The sequence below is a fragment of the Lynx canadensis genome, chromosome X (assembly GCF_007474595.2).
Source record: "Lynx canadensis isolate LIC74 chromosome X, mLynCan4.pri.v2, whole genome shotgun sequence".
Classification (NCBI taxonomy): domain Eukaryota; kingdom Metazoa; phylum Chordata; class Mammalia; order Carnivora; family Felidae; genus Lynx; species Lynx canadensis.
The window spans coordinates 99,876,923-99,894,911 of NC_044321.2; the positions used below are offsets into that span (position 1 = coordinate 99,876,923).

The 17,989-nt window shown below is 38.1% G+C and overlaps 1 protein-coding gene across 1 annotated transcript in view; it reads right to left on the reverse strand.

Annotated features, from left to right (window-relative positions):
• TENM1 (teneurin transmembrane protein 1) overlaps window positions 1–17,989 on the reverse strand; it is a 556,826-nt gene that overhangs the window by 476,334 nt on the left and 62,503 nt on the right. The window contains exons 2-3 of the mRNA XM_032592148.1: window positions 11,931–12,191; window positions 10,190–10,246 (exon numbers count right to left, since the gene is read on the reverse strand). Of these exons, the coding sequence (XP_032448039.1) occupies window positions 10,190–10,246; window positions 11,931–12,191 (318 nt within the window). The remainder of the gene's footprint in view (window positions 1–10,189; window positions 10,247–11,930; window positions 12,192–17,989) is intronic.

The window sequence follows — 17,989 nt, forward strand, 5'->3', positions numbered from 1 at the left end:
TTGTATTTTTCCTATAAAATTATCCACTCCACCCAGGTTTTCAAGTGTATCTTCAAAGAGGTGCACAAAGTAGTTTCTTAAGAGTCTTTCAACTTCCTCTTTATCTATAGTTATTATGACATGCTTATGTTTATCTTCTCCTCTATTCTGGATTATCTATTTTATTGCCCCCCATGGAATGACTTAGATTTATATGTATTTAGTTCTAGATTTCTAATGACATATAATTTGAAAAATCAGTTCAACTAACAAATGAGGAATGTCATTAGAAAAAAAAAAAGGAGATGATAAAAGGTTCAGTTCCAGAATCAGTAAGTGACATGTAATATAAAATACATAATTTCATTTTTTTTACCTTTCAATGAATAATTAGCAAAAAATCTTTTAAAGTAAATCATCTAGTATAAGTGAGGGAAAAATGAAATTGCCACTTTCATGCTTTGTTAATGGAGGTATGAATTCAGAAATAATTTCATACATATCTTGGGCCTTAATGTAAACATTATTGAACCCAGTTATTTTCTTTGGAGACATCTATTGTAAGGAAGGAATCAGAACCAAAGGTTTGATCACAAAGATGTCTACTGTAACATTTTTATGGTAGAGAAATACTAGAAATGCTAATATCCAAAAACAAGGTATAGTTAACAATGAACATTGGCTTCAACTTAAATTTCCCAGCTGCGTTCACACCTAACAAGAGAGTCAGCTTGTCCTCTGAAGCTTTGAAGCCAGGCAATGACTTCTCCTCTGGAGCTATGAAAAAGTCCTAGATGCCGTCTTCTTCTGACAGAAGGCTGTTTTGTGTACATTGCAAATCTGCTATTTGGTGTAGCTGCCTTCACTGATGATCTAAGCTAGATGTTCTGGACAACCTGCTGCAGCTTCTACATCAACACTTGCTACTACTTCACCTTACACTTTTATGCTATAAAGATGGCTTCTTTCCTTACCTCACGACCCAACTTCTGCTAGCTCCAGACTTTCCTTCTTCAGCTTCCTCACCTCTCTCAGCCTTCACAGAACTGAAGAGAGTTAGGGTCTTGCTCTGCATCAGACTTTGGCTTAAGGGAATGTTGTCTGATCTTTTCTCCAGACCATTAAAACTTTCTCCCTATCAGCAATAAGGCTGTTTTGCTTTCTTATCATTTATATGTTCACTGGAGTAGCACTTTTAATTTCTTCCCAGAACTTGTCCTTTACATTCACAACTTGGCCAACTGGTGCAAGAGGCCTAGCTTTCAGCTTTCAGTGTTCAACATGCCTTCCTCACGAAGCTTAGTAATTTCTTGCTTTTTGACTTAAATGAGAGATGTGATACTCTTCCTATCACTTGAACACTTAGATGCCATTGTAGATTATTAATTGTGCTAATTTCAATACTGTTGCATCCTGGGGAATTGGGCAGCTGGAAGAGAGGGAGAAAGATGGCATAATGGCCATTCAGCGGAGCAGTCAGAAGACACAACATCTGATTAAGTTCACCATCTTATATGGGCGTGGCTTGTGGTGCCCCCAAATAATTACAACAGTAATATCAAATGTCACTGATTACAGATCACCATTGCAAATATAATAATAATGAAAAAGATTGAAATATTGCACCAAAATGTGACACAGATATACAAAGTGAGCAATGCTGTTGAAAAAAATGGTGCTGATAGACTTGCTCGAAGCAGGGTTGCCACAAACCTCCAATTTGTACCAAACGTGGTATCTATGAAGCACAACAAAACAAGGTATGCCTGTACTGTCATTTATTTCTAGTGAGGATATGCTCAACCATATTTTTTCTTACACTGTCTAACCTCTTAAAAAATCTATTCATAAGCTAATTCTATAAGCACAATAACTCATTTTGGCTTCTTACTCATTATTTAATGTACTAAAGAAGTTAATGAGTAAACAATATATCAATTACAGGGTGGCTCAGTCGGTTGAGCATCTGCCTCTTGATTTAGGCTCAGGTCATCATCCCAGGGCTGTGGGATCCAGCCCCACATCAGGCTCCACGCTGAGAATGGAGCCTGCTTAAGATTCTCTCTCCCTCTGCCCCTCTCCCCTGCTCATGCTGTCTCTCTAAAAATAATAATAAAAATAAGATCAATTACAAAGACTAAGTAAATAACTCTAATTTATTTTAATGTCTATATTATTCATACTATATTTAACTTCTTTTACATTCAAGTTTGATTTCATGTAAATATATCCATGATGCATACTATATGTATATATACTGTACATTTAGATTTATTATTTGTATGTGGATACTTAGATTTGAATTCAAAATTCAAATAACTTTTCAAGCAGCTTATTTTTAGAATTGGGGACATTATAACGTTGTTGATAACTAACTATATCTCTATCTACCTACCATCTATCTATCTATATATACTTCCATAAGTCATAAAGTATAGATGATTGAATTTGACCACTTAAAAATATAAAGCTGTATACCACACACACAGACACAGGCACGTCTTATGGACCTATTTCAAAAGGCAAATGAAAAACTAAGAAGCATGCATAGTATGTGACACCAAGGATTTTTAACCTTAATATATGAAGTTTCTTGAAAAATAGTAAGAAATACAAAAATTCAAATACAAAAATGGAAGAAGGATGTCAAGAGACAATTCAGAACAAAAGAAATGCAAATGGTCCATTAACATATAAAAAGATGCCCAAGCTCACTCATAAATAAAATGCAAAATAATAGCTCCAAAAGATACCATATTTCTTCTAGCAGATTGGATATTAGAAATCTTTTGCCAAGGGTGCTCAGTCGGTTAAGCATACGACTTTGGCTCAGGCCATGATCTCACAGTTCCTGAGCCCCGTGTCAGGCTCTGTGTTGACAGCTCAGAGCCTGGAGTCTGCTTCAGATTCTGTGTCTCCCTCTCTCCCTGCCCCTCCTCCGCTGGCACTCTGTCTCTCTCTCCCTCTCTCTCCAGAATAAATAAACAAAAAGAAAGAAATCTTTTGTCATTGTCAGTATTGACAAAGATAGGGGAAAACAGGTGCATTAGTAGGAAGATAATTGGTTGTTTAAGGGGGAAATTTAGTAATATCTATAAAAAATGCTAAATGTACATGTCCTTGACCCATCATTTCCACTTCTAAGAAATTATCCAACAGGTGTGCAAAAAGACGTGTACATAGATTTTAGTGCAGCACTGGTTTTAATAACAAAGCATTGGAAATCTACATGTCCACAAATAAGAGAATGGATTAAATAAAAAATGATACAGAAACAGAATACTATGCAACCATTAAAAAGAGCAAGACAGATCTATACTACAAATATGGGAGAATATTCAAGGTAGAATATTAACTAGAAGAAGTTATTAGACTTTCTATAGGATGTTATCCCATTTGTACATGTACAGAACATTTGGGGAATGATACATAATACAATGTTAACACTGGCCATCTCTTAAGAGTGGCACCTAAAGTGTAAGAGGGAGAGGGACTTTTCACTTTAAACCTGTTTTTATGATTTTAATTTTTATACCATCTGCTGATATTACTTTATACTAAAAAAATACTAGTTAAAATAACCTACAAAAAAAAAGAAAACATGAGCTTGGTAGATCTAACTTTATAATGGCTTGAATTTCAATAACATCAAAATTGTTTTCAATTGTAAGAGTATCACAGTCACCACAGAAGTGTCTCACCCACATATAAAGTAATCTCAATGACTTACACACTTCCTCTGATCATGTAACATCTCCAAAGGAGCCATTACAAAGTCAACTGCACTGTCTTATACATGCCTAATGGGTCCAACAGAGCCATTAGGATGTCAGTTATATGGCAGGGCTCCTGCCAAAGCTATTACCAAGCCATTGCATTGTTTCACACACTTCCTTTGACATTCAGATGGTTCCCGAGGAACTGTTATCATTGCTATGGAAGTGTCCTGTATAACTTACATTACCAGGGGAAAACACAAAAGCAAAGGAAAGAAATGTAGAACAAACAAACAAATTCCCTCCATTAAGTGCACATGAATGGCCCCAGGTGGTCAAATATCAGAAGGAATGGCTCCTCATCTGGGTATAACTATTACATGTCATTCAAGAAACCCAGGTGTTAGGCTAGCTATTTTTTTCACAACCCCTGCTGTTCCAAAGAAGCAATTTCAGGTGTAAGAACAACATATACATGGCTATGATGCTATGGTATTCATTAGTAGCACGTGGTATATTACCAAGTTTCTGTGATATGCAGTGCAGGAACAATAGGGAGTAGTACTGATGGATTTTTTTTTTTACTATTATGGGATTATATCAGATAATCCTTTACCTGTAAAGTTCCCGAGCAGCATATAGGGAGCTCAGCTGCCCAACACTCATGGAAATCAACAGGGCTTCTGGGTAGCTGAAACCCCAGCTCTACCTTAAGGGGCTACTACCACGACACAGAAAACCAATGGTACAAGTTAACCCTCAGCCAGGTCTGAAGTACTTCATTGAATTTCTCCTCACAGTCTTCCATACTTAGCAGAACAAGATTGTTGGCTACGAGAAGGATGTGTTATTTAAGGTAAAACGAGTGCATAGCATTTTACCCAGTTCAAAATAAAGAGAAAGTAGGCTGGACTCTGCTAGGCTAGAGTTTCCTGGGGTACGAGATGTTTCAGAAGTCAGGTGTATAACTGGCTAATCCTTGCTAAGAGAGCCTTCACCTGATCGCATCTACCCCACCATACCTGCATAATATCACTTTCTGAGTGATAGATATCAACAGCAACTAACTTTACTGGCATTTAATATATGACAGGTACACCATCAAGAGCTATATATTCATTTTCTCATTTAATCCTCCTCACACACCAAACAACTGCACAGGTAATGTTTCCACTTGACAGAGAAGGAAATGAAGGCTTAGAGAGCTTTAGCTACCTGTTCAAGGACACACAGCAGGTAAATGGCAGAACCAGGGCACAAACCTAAGTCTATCTTATATCACAGACCATGTTCTTAACCACACACTCTATAGAGAACATCATTTATTTAGACTGCATTAATATAACCAATTTTACTGTAATAATTGGTTTCAGATCACTTGTGCTCTCGTAGCAAGCTGCACATACATCTTTATCACAGTACTAACTAGACTGTATTAAAATTGGCTCCTTCTTCTTCTCTTAACAGACCTCTTTGGGTATATATGCCCACTTGACTTGGACTGCCCTGCATTGAGAACTGCTCCAAGGATCCAATGGGTGGGTTACCACAAAGCAACATTTGTATTACTGACCTCACTCCCTGGTTGTAGCTGATGGGACCAGTGGTAGAGAGCTGACTCAAGCTGGGAAAATTATTCTGTCTCCTTGGAATTTAGAAATGGCACTAAAAAATATCTGGTTAATTGCAACTGCTTTCCCGAACAGAAAAAATATAAACTGAGGAATTATAGGAAGCTTTATGCCTGCCTTACAAATGGAGATTTAGAGAAAGTCAACTTTCAGAAGTAGGACTGAAGGAACTGGATTCAGAAGCAAGAGGCAAAGTCCAGGCAATTCTTCTGATCTGATTCCTGCTGTCGAGCCACTCACTTGCACTGGTCCCATGAAGCATTCTGATGCCCTTTCAAATAAATGTGATTTTTTGTTTAAGCCGTCTCAAGTTGGTTTCTGTTACGTGTTACCTGCAATAACAGTAGTAAATAATAATGAACAACCCTAACTAATAGGGCACCAATCTCTCCCACTATACTGTAAATTCTTAGAGGTTGGGGAATGTACACTGGTCATCTTTCATATATGCCCAGTCTCCAATACAGAGCCCAGCAGAGAGCAGGCGCTCAATAAATATTGATTGCATAGAAATATCATTTATGAACAGCTATATAATTTTATATATAAATAGCTATACTATTCTTATTTATTTAAATAAATCTATTTCAACTCCTTTAAATAATTTCTTCACAATTTGCATATCTTCCTCGACTTACAATGGGGTTATGTCCTGATAAATCCACCATAAGTTGAAAATACTGTAGATCGAAACTGCATGTCACAATACGGCCTAACCTACCGAACACCAGAGCTTACCCTAGCCTACCTTAAACATGCTCAGAACACTCACGTTAGCCAACTGTTGGGCAAAATCATCTCAAACAAAGCCTATTTTATAATAAAGTGTTGAATGTCTCATGCAACTTATTGACTACTGTACTGAAAGTGCAAAATAGAATGGTCGTGCGGGGACAGAATGGGTGTAAGTGTCTCGGGGGTTTACCTTCACGATAGCGTGGCCAACCGCAAGCTCCAGTTCCCAGTGCCCAGCATCGCGAGAGAATTGTACTGCGTACCGCCGCCCCAGGAAAAGATCAAAATCCAAACTCAAAATACAGTTTCTACTGAATGAGTACTGCCTTCTCACACCATGAAGTCTAAAACATGTAAATCGAACCATCGTAAGTCAGGGACCATCTGTATACTCTATGAGTTACAGGTTAAAAATGCTTTTTCTCTGTTTCTCTCCATGTAGCTTCTTGAGATGCAATTTAATCTTCACTTTTTATAATCCAACTGCTTCATTTAGGCCATCTGTGAAACACACATTCTTGGAAATTGATTGCCCAAATTTAGCTGTCCATATAGCATATTCCTCCAGTCTCAGGTAGAGGCAGATGTAATTAGGAGCGATACCTTAATCACTGAGGTTGATGCTCAAATAGGATTGCCAAATCCTTGTAGGAAATGCCCACTGGATCATGGGTCAGAGGCAGGGCTGTGTGTTAGATGATCAGAGGTCTGACCCACTGCAGCATTTCTATGCTTGTAAGATCAGAGAAGATCTACAAAAATATATTGTCTCTCAGTTTTAACTTTTTTCCTCAGAGCAATGAACAGAGATGTAGGTAGTAGGTGAAATGGGAGTTGCGAAAGGGTAAAGTGAATAAAGCAGTCTGACTGATATCAAAGTGTCCTGCTCCCAGGCCTCACGATGAAGCTAACATGAGTAAATGTGCATTTTTCCTAAACAGGCCAGGAAGCACCAACAGACAACAAAGGATTTACTAAGGACAAAGTTGAGGGATTGGGAACAAACTCCAACAGTGTTCCGATTGGCCTGAGAAAGCTGAGAAATCCGGATCCCCCCCCCCCCCCCCCCCCCCCCCCCCCCCCCCCCGGTTACCTGATGTTCTCCCTCCCCTGCACTTCAGGCAGCCCAGCCCAAGTGTTTCTGTGCTGAAAGGGATGGTGATTTATTTTAATTCTTCATAGGTTATAGCATGTCGGAGACTTAAATTCAATGAAGGGTAGCCACATAGGGTTTATGAAAATGAGAAAAAATAAATATTTTGAAAGGCTTCACCAATTAATGAAATGAAAGAACCAAGTCCTTATAGATATGATTTTGAAACCAGAAGGAGAAAATCCAAGTCATAATCTAGGATGGAGAGAATTGAAAGCATCCTTGAAATCGTGTCTCAGAATCTTTCTCAGTTGAGTAACTCAGCCAAATTAACAATTTCCTCTATCTTCCTTTTCTCCCACATGTACAGGAGTGAAGCTTAAATCAACTTAAACTGGTCCATATTATGCCCACTGCCTCATTATTAATCTAAAAATCAGAATGTATAGAAAGACAGAAACAAAACAAAGCGTCACCAACACTAACTGAGGCACAGGGATGGGGTGGCATGGAGTGTGAGACAGTAACATATATAAATCCTAAAAATTTTACACCATTTCACTCATTTCAAATATAGTATATCTAACGTCATGGGGCACCTGGGTGGCTCAGCCGGTTAAGCGTCCGACTTCAGCTCAGGTCATGATCTCACAGTTGGTGGGTTCGAGCCCTGCGTCAGGCTCTGTGCTGACAGCTCAGAGCCTGGAGCCTACTTCAGATTCTGGGTCTCCCTCTCTCTGCCCCTCCCGCACTTGCACTCTGTCTCTGCATGTCTCAAAAACAAATAAACATTAAATAAATAAATAAATAAATAAATAAATAAATAAATAAAGTCAGATTAATGAAACAGATGCCCTGGGGCGCCTGGGTGGCGCAGTCGGTTAAGCGTCCGACTTCAGCCAGGTCACGATCTCGCGGTCCGTGAGTTCGAGCCCCGCGTCGGGCTCTGAGCTGACCGCTCAGAGCCTGGAGCCTGTTTCCGATTCTGTGTCTTCCTCTCTCTCTGCCCCTCCCCCGTTCATGCTCTGTCTCTCTCTGTCCCAAATAAATAAATAAATAAATAAACGTTGAAAAAAAAAATTAAAAAAAAAAAAAAAAAAAAAAAAAGATGCCCTGATAGGTTTCATTCCATGAATGGAGATCAATGGGAAATAAATAGCAACATTTGCACACAAACACCAAGTTCAATTCACTGAAAACAACTATTTCTCCAAATTTATATGCTTTTGGAAAAGCCATTTGTACTCTCATCTTAACTCAAACCTTCTCTGTGAGAACCTTTGGAAATGCTCAAGACCGATCAGTCCTGGTTGTCACTGATTGAAAATTTATAGAATCCAAATTGGTGAAATCATACTGGAGGTCATAAATAAGATTCTAAATTGTATACTCTTCATTGAAAAGTAGGAGTCAGATTAAGACTTACAGAACTCGCACTGAGCAGGAGAAAGTTGTTGAGCCAAGGAAGGAAAGGAATATTTAGAAAATAATCAGTTGAATTTAGCTAGCTGGTTTCTGAACTGCTATTTTAACTCTTCTTCCTATGTAAAATGTGGATAACAACAGAATCTACTTTGCAGAGTGATCATGAGGATGGTGTGAGATAAAGATATTAAAAGTGTATTTGGAAATAGTGAGGTGCTGAACATTCATATTGTACTTCATGTTACAAATACTATTCTAAATCATTATCTACATTAATTTATTCAATAGTCACAAAATCCTTGTGGTCAACGTTAATATTATCCTTCTTTTATAGATGATGAAATTCGGGCACAGAAACTTTATATATAACTTTCCCAAGGTCACACAGCTGGGATTTAAACCTAGGCTCTCTGGCTCCACAGTCCAAACTTTTAATCACTATGCTCTACTGCCTCTCAAAAGTTGAAATCATTCTTGGAGGTCCATATTGGGCCAACAGACACTTGCAATAAGGACTAGTTTTTAGCAGACTGGATCATCGGTTTTCCTGGGCAACCCAGCCCGATTCTGTGATACCCCATCCAGTTCCTAAAATAAGATGTAAGGAAAATAAACCTATAAAAGAAAACAAAAAGGATGCATGTCCTTCACTCCTGAGTCTTCCAACTCTGTCTCAGTAGACAGTATTACACGATCAAGGTAGATAGATGGTTGATTAGACTGAGGGCCAAATGAAACTGAACAGTTTCATTTCTGAAAGTCCCTAACACATCCATGGGATAAGGCACAGTAATACAGTCTGGTGGCTCACCACAGTAAGCAGTTCTTGTGATGGGGCTAGGAGAGGATAATGTGCATTTTGGTAAAGCTCATTCTGATGTACCTTTCCTCTGATCCTTTGCCCCCACCACCTCCCCATTTTGAGTCATTGCCCTGTGGTCAGACCCCGTGCCCTCCAAAAGTCTGATTTTCATCAAAATCATTTATAAATATTGCTTTCAGTATCCCTTGGGAAAAGAGGCAAAGCCTAATGAGCACAATGAAGACAAAGGTAAAAGGACACCAATGTCCCCTCACTGAAAAATGACACAGTGTAAACACAGGTTTACAGAGAAGAATGAACACCAGTTCTTTCACTGAAGGCGTTATTTATAATTGATGACATGGCTATAGCAGGCTTCTAAACCCAAGCCAGAGCATCTGAAGGAAAGGACCAAAGCCATTTGCTAGGAGGCACTGTAAAGTCATGACAATATCTCAAATTAATGACTAGAGCCATGCAAAAAATCAGAGATAACGTAGGAGGTCATGAGGCCAAACCCAACCCGACTTGATTTAAATCTACACCCCCATGCTAAATCAACGCTTCCCTACCCCACTTTAAACACTGCATTGTCCTTTTCCCCAGCTCCTGACTCGCCTCCTCTTCACCACCAACATACATACATGAAGTTTTCCAGAGGAAAGCAAACCAATAAGCAGCCAATGAACTCATCTTTGACAGGTCAATTAATCACCTCTGTGTGTTGTTTGTCAGAGGGGCAGGGTTCCACTCTGTGGGGTGGGTGTCAGGCAAAATAATCTGCGGTCAAATATTGGCAAACACTTACCTTGAGTAGACCCAGCTTGAGCCTCCAGGTCACAACAAACAGGAGAGAACTTAAAACCTGTAATATTAAACATTTTATGAATTAATCCTTATCCAAGTCACCTGGGAATCCTCAATCTTTAACCCCTACCCTTCATCCAATAGTATATTTTAAGTAACAGATTCAATGAACTATGATTCACATACCATAATGTTCACCCTCTTATAAACTGTACAACTCAGTGGATTTTAGTATTTTCACAGAGCTCTACAACCATCACCAATATATAATTCCAGAATCATTTAATCACTCCAAAAGAAACCCCATACTTAGGATCTTGTAGGAGTAGAAAACTGGTTGAAACCCATGGCGAAACTTTTTATTTTAATGTTTCAATCCAGTGAACTGGCTATAACTTCATATGTCAGGAGTGAGATGAGGGAGGATGGGAAGTCTCAGCAAAGCAGGAGACCATCTAGCACCCTTTTTACATATATTTGGTCATTATTTTTTTCTGTTTCACAGCTGTAGCCCAGAAAACTTTAGAGAGCAGTCCAAGGTCACATCATTTCCATCCTAGTGCTCTTTCACTTGCATATGACTATGCACACATAGATCATCTACGTTCTCCTCTCATTTCCAAAATTCACCTCCCACACTCTTAGCCAAAGCCAGCAATATATACATATGTACCTGAAACTAGACTAAAAAACAAAAACAAAAAACAAAAACCAAAAAACACAAAAAACCAAGACCCAAAGGATACTTGGTGATAGTACAAAACATTATGGCCTATCATTAAGGAAATGATAATCTAACTAGTAGGCAAACAGTCATTCCTGATTATATCATTGTGGGCAGGGTCCCCTGTGGGCCGAACGAGGAAGAAGAAGACAGAATAGAAGAAAGCTGTAGGTATAGGGCTGGCGGCTACCTCTCTGCCACCTGAGAAAATACTAATTAGCCACTGCTAACGGAGCAGGCCTGTGGTCATGGGGATGGGACCTATGAAATTTAGACAAACAGAATGATGAAGAGCCTAGATTAGTGTGTTTAATAAGCATTAATGTGCTTTCTTATGAAAGGGTTCTGTTCTTCGGTAGAGACAGGGAGCAGAAATAAATTAACCTCTATGCAACAAATCAAAATGATAAAACTTTTCTGCTTCTAAAAGTTGTAAGAAAACAATATGTAATTGAGACTTAATGATATTGCTACTATTACTTACCATCTGGCAAATGGCTAAAAAGTTAATTTACCTTCTGGGTTTGTTTTTTTTTTTTTATCATTTCGGTCTAACTTGGTTAATTTGGATCTGTCTATACACTTGACAGTTTAATCTGAATTAAAATAGAAAGCCCATACAGAATATGCTTGCTATACAGTTGTTCATCTCATTGTTCATATATTGATATAAAGCCCAAATGCATGAAATGTACTTTCCATAATAAATACCACTAGTATTACACTGGAAAATAAAGACGGAAATAAAAGGTGAGTAATAAACAAGACATGCACAATACTGCTGACCGCATGAGATTATTTCCCTCGGGGGAATCACCAGGAATAAAAAGCATTTTATCTATCATTATAAATAAATGTGTCTATTTGCCAGATACTTAGGTACATGCCTTGTCCATGGGAACCCACTATCCCGCATACGAAATGAAAGATAGGAAGACACAGCGAAGGAAAACAAATCAAAGGCTAAAAACTGCATTCACTCTGGGTTTTACTTAAACAGTATAGATCGTTCTATTACCATTCTCCCCATCCGACTTCCTCTCATGGTCCGTGTCGGTCAAGGACAACGCAGAGTTGGCCCGGCTGGACAGACAGGAGCTGTGCTCTGATTTCATCCCCCTTATCCACATTCTCAGAGCGTGGTCAGGTGAGACAGCACCTTCGGTCTCCGTGTCCACATCAGACCCCATCTCTAGCTGGTAGCCGTGCCGAGAAACGCTGTGCATGTCTGTCTGGTAGCCAGAGCACAGAGTGTGAGGAGTTTCACAGAATTCCATCTCTGAGAAGAAACAAAGTTCAGAGAAAAAAGTTGAGAAACAGTAAGAAATACCCACGAAAATTCTACTTTCTGTCCTCACACCCACCCCCCCCCCCCCGCTAGTAATTATGTGGTTTTGCAAAGTTAGAATTCTGGCCTTTTTATTTATGGTAGCTAGGATTCTATGCTTATTTTGCACTTCTGTGGCTTAAAATTATGCTCCTGTTGATTCTTACAAGGCTCTGGAAAAAGCATGCCCAAAATAGCTTTATAGCTACAATTTTAGGTTGCACAAAATGTAATGAAATAAGTGAGTGTAGAGGAGTATAAAGCGTAGAAAGCTGTCCTTTAAAAGATATTTCTCTTCCAGGAAGAATATATATGATCTGTAGAGCACACGTATGCTTAAAATATTAAAATTATCAGCTTTTCTAAGTATTTCACACACATTAGACTTAAGAGTAAATAATTCAATGTGAAAAATCTGGGTGAAAACATTACATTTAAATATACTTCTCTAAAGTACGTTTCTCAAAATGCATTAGTCTGCCACCGAAATTCTGGGTACTTAATATCATTATTTCCCATCGTCTCCAAAGGAGTCTGAGGCCCACTTGATGCTAATGATTCTGACTCAATCGTTCTTTGAACAAATTCATTAAAAATATTCAATTGTGTATCATGCATCAGCGGTGCTCAGGGTTTGGATTTTCCCTCTCCCTGTCCCTACCTCGAGTCTTAGATCCAAAAAGTGTTTAGGATGGTAGAGATGGTGTAATGAATCCTCTCTTTTTACAGTCGAGGAAAATAAGGTCCAGAGGATAGGCATCATTTGTCTATTGCCCATGTCAGAGAGCAACAGATCCCTTTTTCCTGAAACACCCTTCTGCGTATGGTTTCTGCTAGACGCCAATAAAGCCCCATCCACTCACTGCATGAATATCAGGCATTCAGTCTTACAGTCAATTTTGCATTCAATTACGGCAAGGTGTCAAAAAGGGGAAAGGATGCTTTAACGGTCCCTAATAAGTTAATGAAAAATGACCACATGCCAAGATACATCATCGGAAACGTCTATGTAATACTTAGATAAGGTAATCCAGGGATGTTGTACACTATATGGGATTTTCTCCGACTGACATCAGAGACAGGGTATGTCATCTGGCCAGGAAGAAGCTTAACTGAGTGCATCTAATCCTTAGCACATATCAATAAAATGCAAACCCTGAAATGAATTTCACTCTTTGAATGGAGAAAGTGCTAGAATTTAGACAGGCGGACCATACACTGGAAGGAAAATGCAGAATATTAATAAATGTTTTAAAAATAGTGATTTTTATGACATATAATTGCCAAAAAAGGGTTTAACAAATCAAATCTTAATGGTTATTTAATAGCCATCGGGTGCTCAGTACTGTGCTCTATGAAACAGATATTGTGGACATACATAATGTATTAGGATAATTCAATTATATTATAAGTCACTCCTAAGCACGTTACTTATGATTTCTCTGATGCAGGTAAGAGTAATTCTGTTTTTCCACAAAAATTTGTCTAAATTGCGAAGGAGTGATGTTTTAAAAATAGGCATGGCTTCCACCTATCAAGCATAAAACCTCAGGAAACCGTGCCTCTCCTTGACATAAGGCTAAAAGTAAAAATCTATTTTGCCAAATATAAATCCCAGTGATCTAGACTATTGTCATCAGTTAATATTCATGCCTCTTAATTTCACAATGTTTCATTATCCAATCCTACTGTGCAATTGTTGCTGCAGCAACCTGATAATGAACCTGTCAGCTTGAAGCTGCAGGAAAGGAATTTTATATTGGCCTGCCTTCACAACTTCATTCCCCTAGACCAATGCTTCCCAAACATCAACATGCTTCAGAATCACCTGGAAGGCTTGTTAAAATGCTGATTGTGCTTGCCCTCCGGTTTCAGTTTCAGATAGCAGGTCTGGAGGAAGGCTGGAGAACCTGCATTTCTAACAAGTTCCCAGGTAACTCCTATGCTACTGGCCCAGGGGCCACACCTTGAAAACTCCATTCCTCGAGATTACTGTGAAGTCAGTGGGAGCCAGGAAAAGGGGAGAAGTGACAGAACAACCTTCCTGTGGCATTACCAAAGATTTTGCAATGAGAAAAGAAAGAGCTTGAATTGAATTGCTATGAAGTGTCCCCATTCATTTTCCATGGATTCGGGGCACTAATTAGGAAATTTACTTTCAAAAGCACAGACTGCATTTATTTTCACTCCTACAATGGCACTGAGATGTGATTTTCCAAAGATTTGAATATGAGCATCTGAGTCATGGTAAAGACATTCATTGGAAAAGGATGAGCAAATAATAAATACACAGCCAATTTGCCACTCTGTATAATAAAATACTACAGAAAGTTAAAAAATAAAAATCACTGGTAAATGTAGGAAAAATGCCTTTTCGTTAGAGATTTTTTCCCATTCAAAAAGAAATTTAAACATGCAAAATATGTGTAATGAAATGTATATAAAATGATCAAAAATTGCAAAATTTCTGTTGGAACCATAGTCTGATTTGAATGCAAAGGTTAAATCACAAATTCTCTAATTAAATACAACCAGATAGGGGCACCTGGGTGGCTCGGTTGGTTAAGCATCCGACTTCGGCTCAGGTCATGATCTCATGGTTTATGAGTTTGAACCCTGCATCGGGCTCTGTGCTGGCAGCTCAGAGCCTGGAGCCTGCTTCGAATTCTGTATCTCCCTCTCTCTCTGCCCCTCCCCTGCTCGTTTTCTCTCTCTCTCAAAAATAAACATTAAAAAAATTTTTTTAAGTACAACCAGATAAAAGTACACTTCCTTATCAATACATAATTAGAAAAAGTAACAATCTAAGTAAGCAATCAGTTGTTTTTTTAATGTTTAAACAAAAAAAGAAGAGAGAGAGAAAGAAGTTTCCCTTACAGTAAGTGATGTGAACATTTCTCTTTCTTGAAATCAACATTACCATTGTAAATTGTTTCCTTAAATACACAAAGGTCCTGGTGGTGTTCAAAATTCCCATAGGATGCATTTTCTGTAAAGCACTTACAATGCACCTTAAGTGGTTGTTTTTAGCCTTCTGCATATAACCTTGTTACCTAAAATACTACATATTCCCTAGAGAAGATGAAGTTCAATTGGATTTATTATAGGTCTATTCTTACCAAAAAGCTAGCCATAAGAGAAATGAAAGTGTACCTTCAGATACCTACAATTTAAATGGATAGCGGTACCATGAGAAATTGCAATTCAGGAGTAAACAGATACAGATGTTGCCAAATGAATGGTGTATTTGGAGCTTTATGAACATGTATTTAAATTTTACTATAAGGAAAACCTATTTTGCAGCCTCATAAGAAACAAAATCTGAGCAAATACAGTTGAAATCCAATTTTTAAAGTGGGCAGAAGATTTGAAGAAATACTTCATTAAAAAAGGTATACAAATAACCAATAAGCAATAGAAAAGATGCTCAACACCATTAGTTACCAGGAAAACATAAACTCAAACTGCAATGAGATGCCACTACAGACCTACCAGAATGGCTAAGAAAACTTCTGACTGCCCCAAGTGTCGACAAGGATGTGGAGCAACTATATAGACGGCTAGTGAGAAACTAAAATGGTACATTTGCCAGTTTCCTCAAAAGGTAAAGCAATACCTCACAGGAGAGCAATACACTCCTGGATATTTATCCTAAGGAAATGAAAACTTTTGTCCAAACAAAATTACATAAGGGGTTGTTCATAAGCTTTATTCATAATAGCTAAAAAGAAGACACAACCCAAGTGTCCATAAATAGGTAAAAGGCTAAACTACCTGTGGTAGATATATACACACACAGGATGTGTGGAATACAACTCAGTCCTAAAAAATGAATGAACTATTGATACATAACAAGATGCATGGACCTCAAAATAATTATCCTGAGAGAAAGAAGACCAATGGAATGTCTATATTCTGTATGCTTCCCTTTAAATAAAATTCTAGAAAATGCAAACCCATCTATAGTGACAAAAAATAGATCAGTGGTGGCTTCAGGGAGAAAGGGAGGGAGAACTGTAGAACAAAGGGGCACAAGGAAACAATGGGGATGATCTAAATCTTTGTTCTCCTGCTCCTGACAATAGTTTTGTATGTGCGGTACTTGCCGAAGTTTATCAATGGTACACGTTAAGTATGCGTGGTTTATTGTACTTGAATTATACCTCCATATAATTTTTTAGTGGATTATACACCACCAGAAAATAGGACAGTGAGGAGACAGGAGAGCCAGTCAATTTTCATAGATGGAGCCGAGGGTCTCGGGTTAGAAGCAGACCCTACTCTCTTCCTCCTAGTGGAAGAAAGTACATGTCACATGAATGAAAAGGTAGTCAAGATGCAAAATTGCTTTTATCTAAGCCAAGAAGCAATCAAGGCTAACTGATGCATGATTTCTCAGTGATTCTCTAGGGAGCCCTGTTTTCCTAGGAACATAACAGTTGAAACCCAATTTTAGGGGGGTGGAACTAAGAATGATACTGATCACTGATGAACTTTCAGCTTCTAAGGGAGCATTCTGTAATTGGGGATCACGAGAATAAGTTGAGTGAATCTGGCACAAAGGATCGCTTTAAGCCACTATTAATGTTAATAAATTAGTAATTTTTTAAATGCTATGAAGTGCCAAGTAAAATGAACTACTGAATTTTCTCTCTGAATCTAGGGATTGATCTTCAGGTGTTCAGCCTGGAGAAGCCATTTATCAAAACTTGAAAGGGAAAGTCATAGTTATCTGTGTCAGCATTTTTCTAGAAATGCCATTTTTGAGTTTGAAAAGCTCAAGACTTTATTTTCCTTAAAATTCTACCCATCCAAACTTCCTCTAAAAAGGGAGCTTTAAGGCATCATACTCCAAATAAATAATTGGAGGTCAAAAAGCATGATTAATCTTAGCCATGACCTGAGTGATTTGTGATATAACTTCTATAGAGTGTAGTCCATTTCCAAAGTAAGGAAAAGGGAGGGGGGATAAAATTATTAGCTTTAATTACTGTGACTCATAACATGCCTTATGTACCATGTGCAAAAGCAGGTGTTTTTAATTAGCCATGTTGTTTTTGGATAAGTCAATTAACATCCTAGTTTTCCTCATTTGTAAAATGTTCAGGTCCACCAGAAATAAATATCTGGGTAACTCCCCTGTTCTAAAACTCTGTAATTATAACTTGACCTGTTACTGCAAAATGTAAAATGGTAAATATTTTCAAATGGGGAAAGAATTAGTGGTTTTATAAATCAAGGTACTATTCATGCTTCTATTGTGAAGGATAATCACCATGTTAGCTAAATAAGATCTTGTGTCATGATTACCAGTCTTAAAATACTAAAATATTGATATAGCTTAGGTATCCACTGTGAACTGCAAAATTATCAATAGAGTATGTAAAATACATGATGTAAAAAAAAAATCAACTGATATGGCACCTGAGTGGTGCAGTTGGTTAAGCATCTGACTCTTGATCTTGGCTCGGGTCATGATCTCACGGTTTGTGAGTTTGAGCTTCACATAGGGCTCTGCACTGTTGGTATGAAGTCTGCTTAGGATTCTGTCTCTCCTTTTCCCTTTTCCCTTCCCCAACTTGTGCGCGTGTGCGCGCACTCGCTCTCTCTCTCTCTCTTTCTCTCAAAATAAATAAACTTAAGAAACCTTTTAAAAAATCATCTGACTAAATAGTTACTCATCAAACATAAAACTGTTGGTTTATAAACATGGCTACTGCAAATAATACTCTATAGCATAATGAATAAAA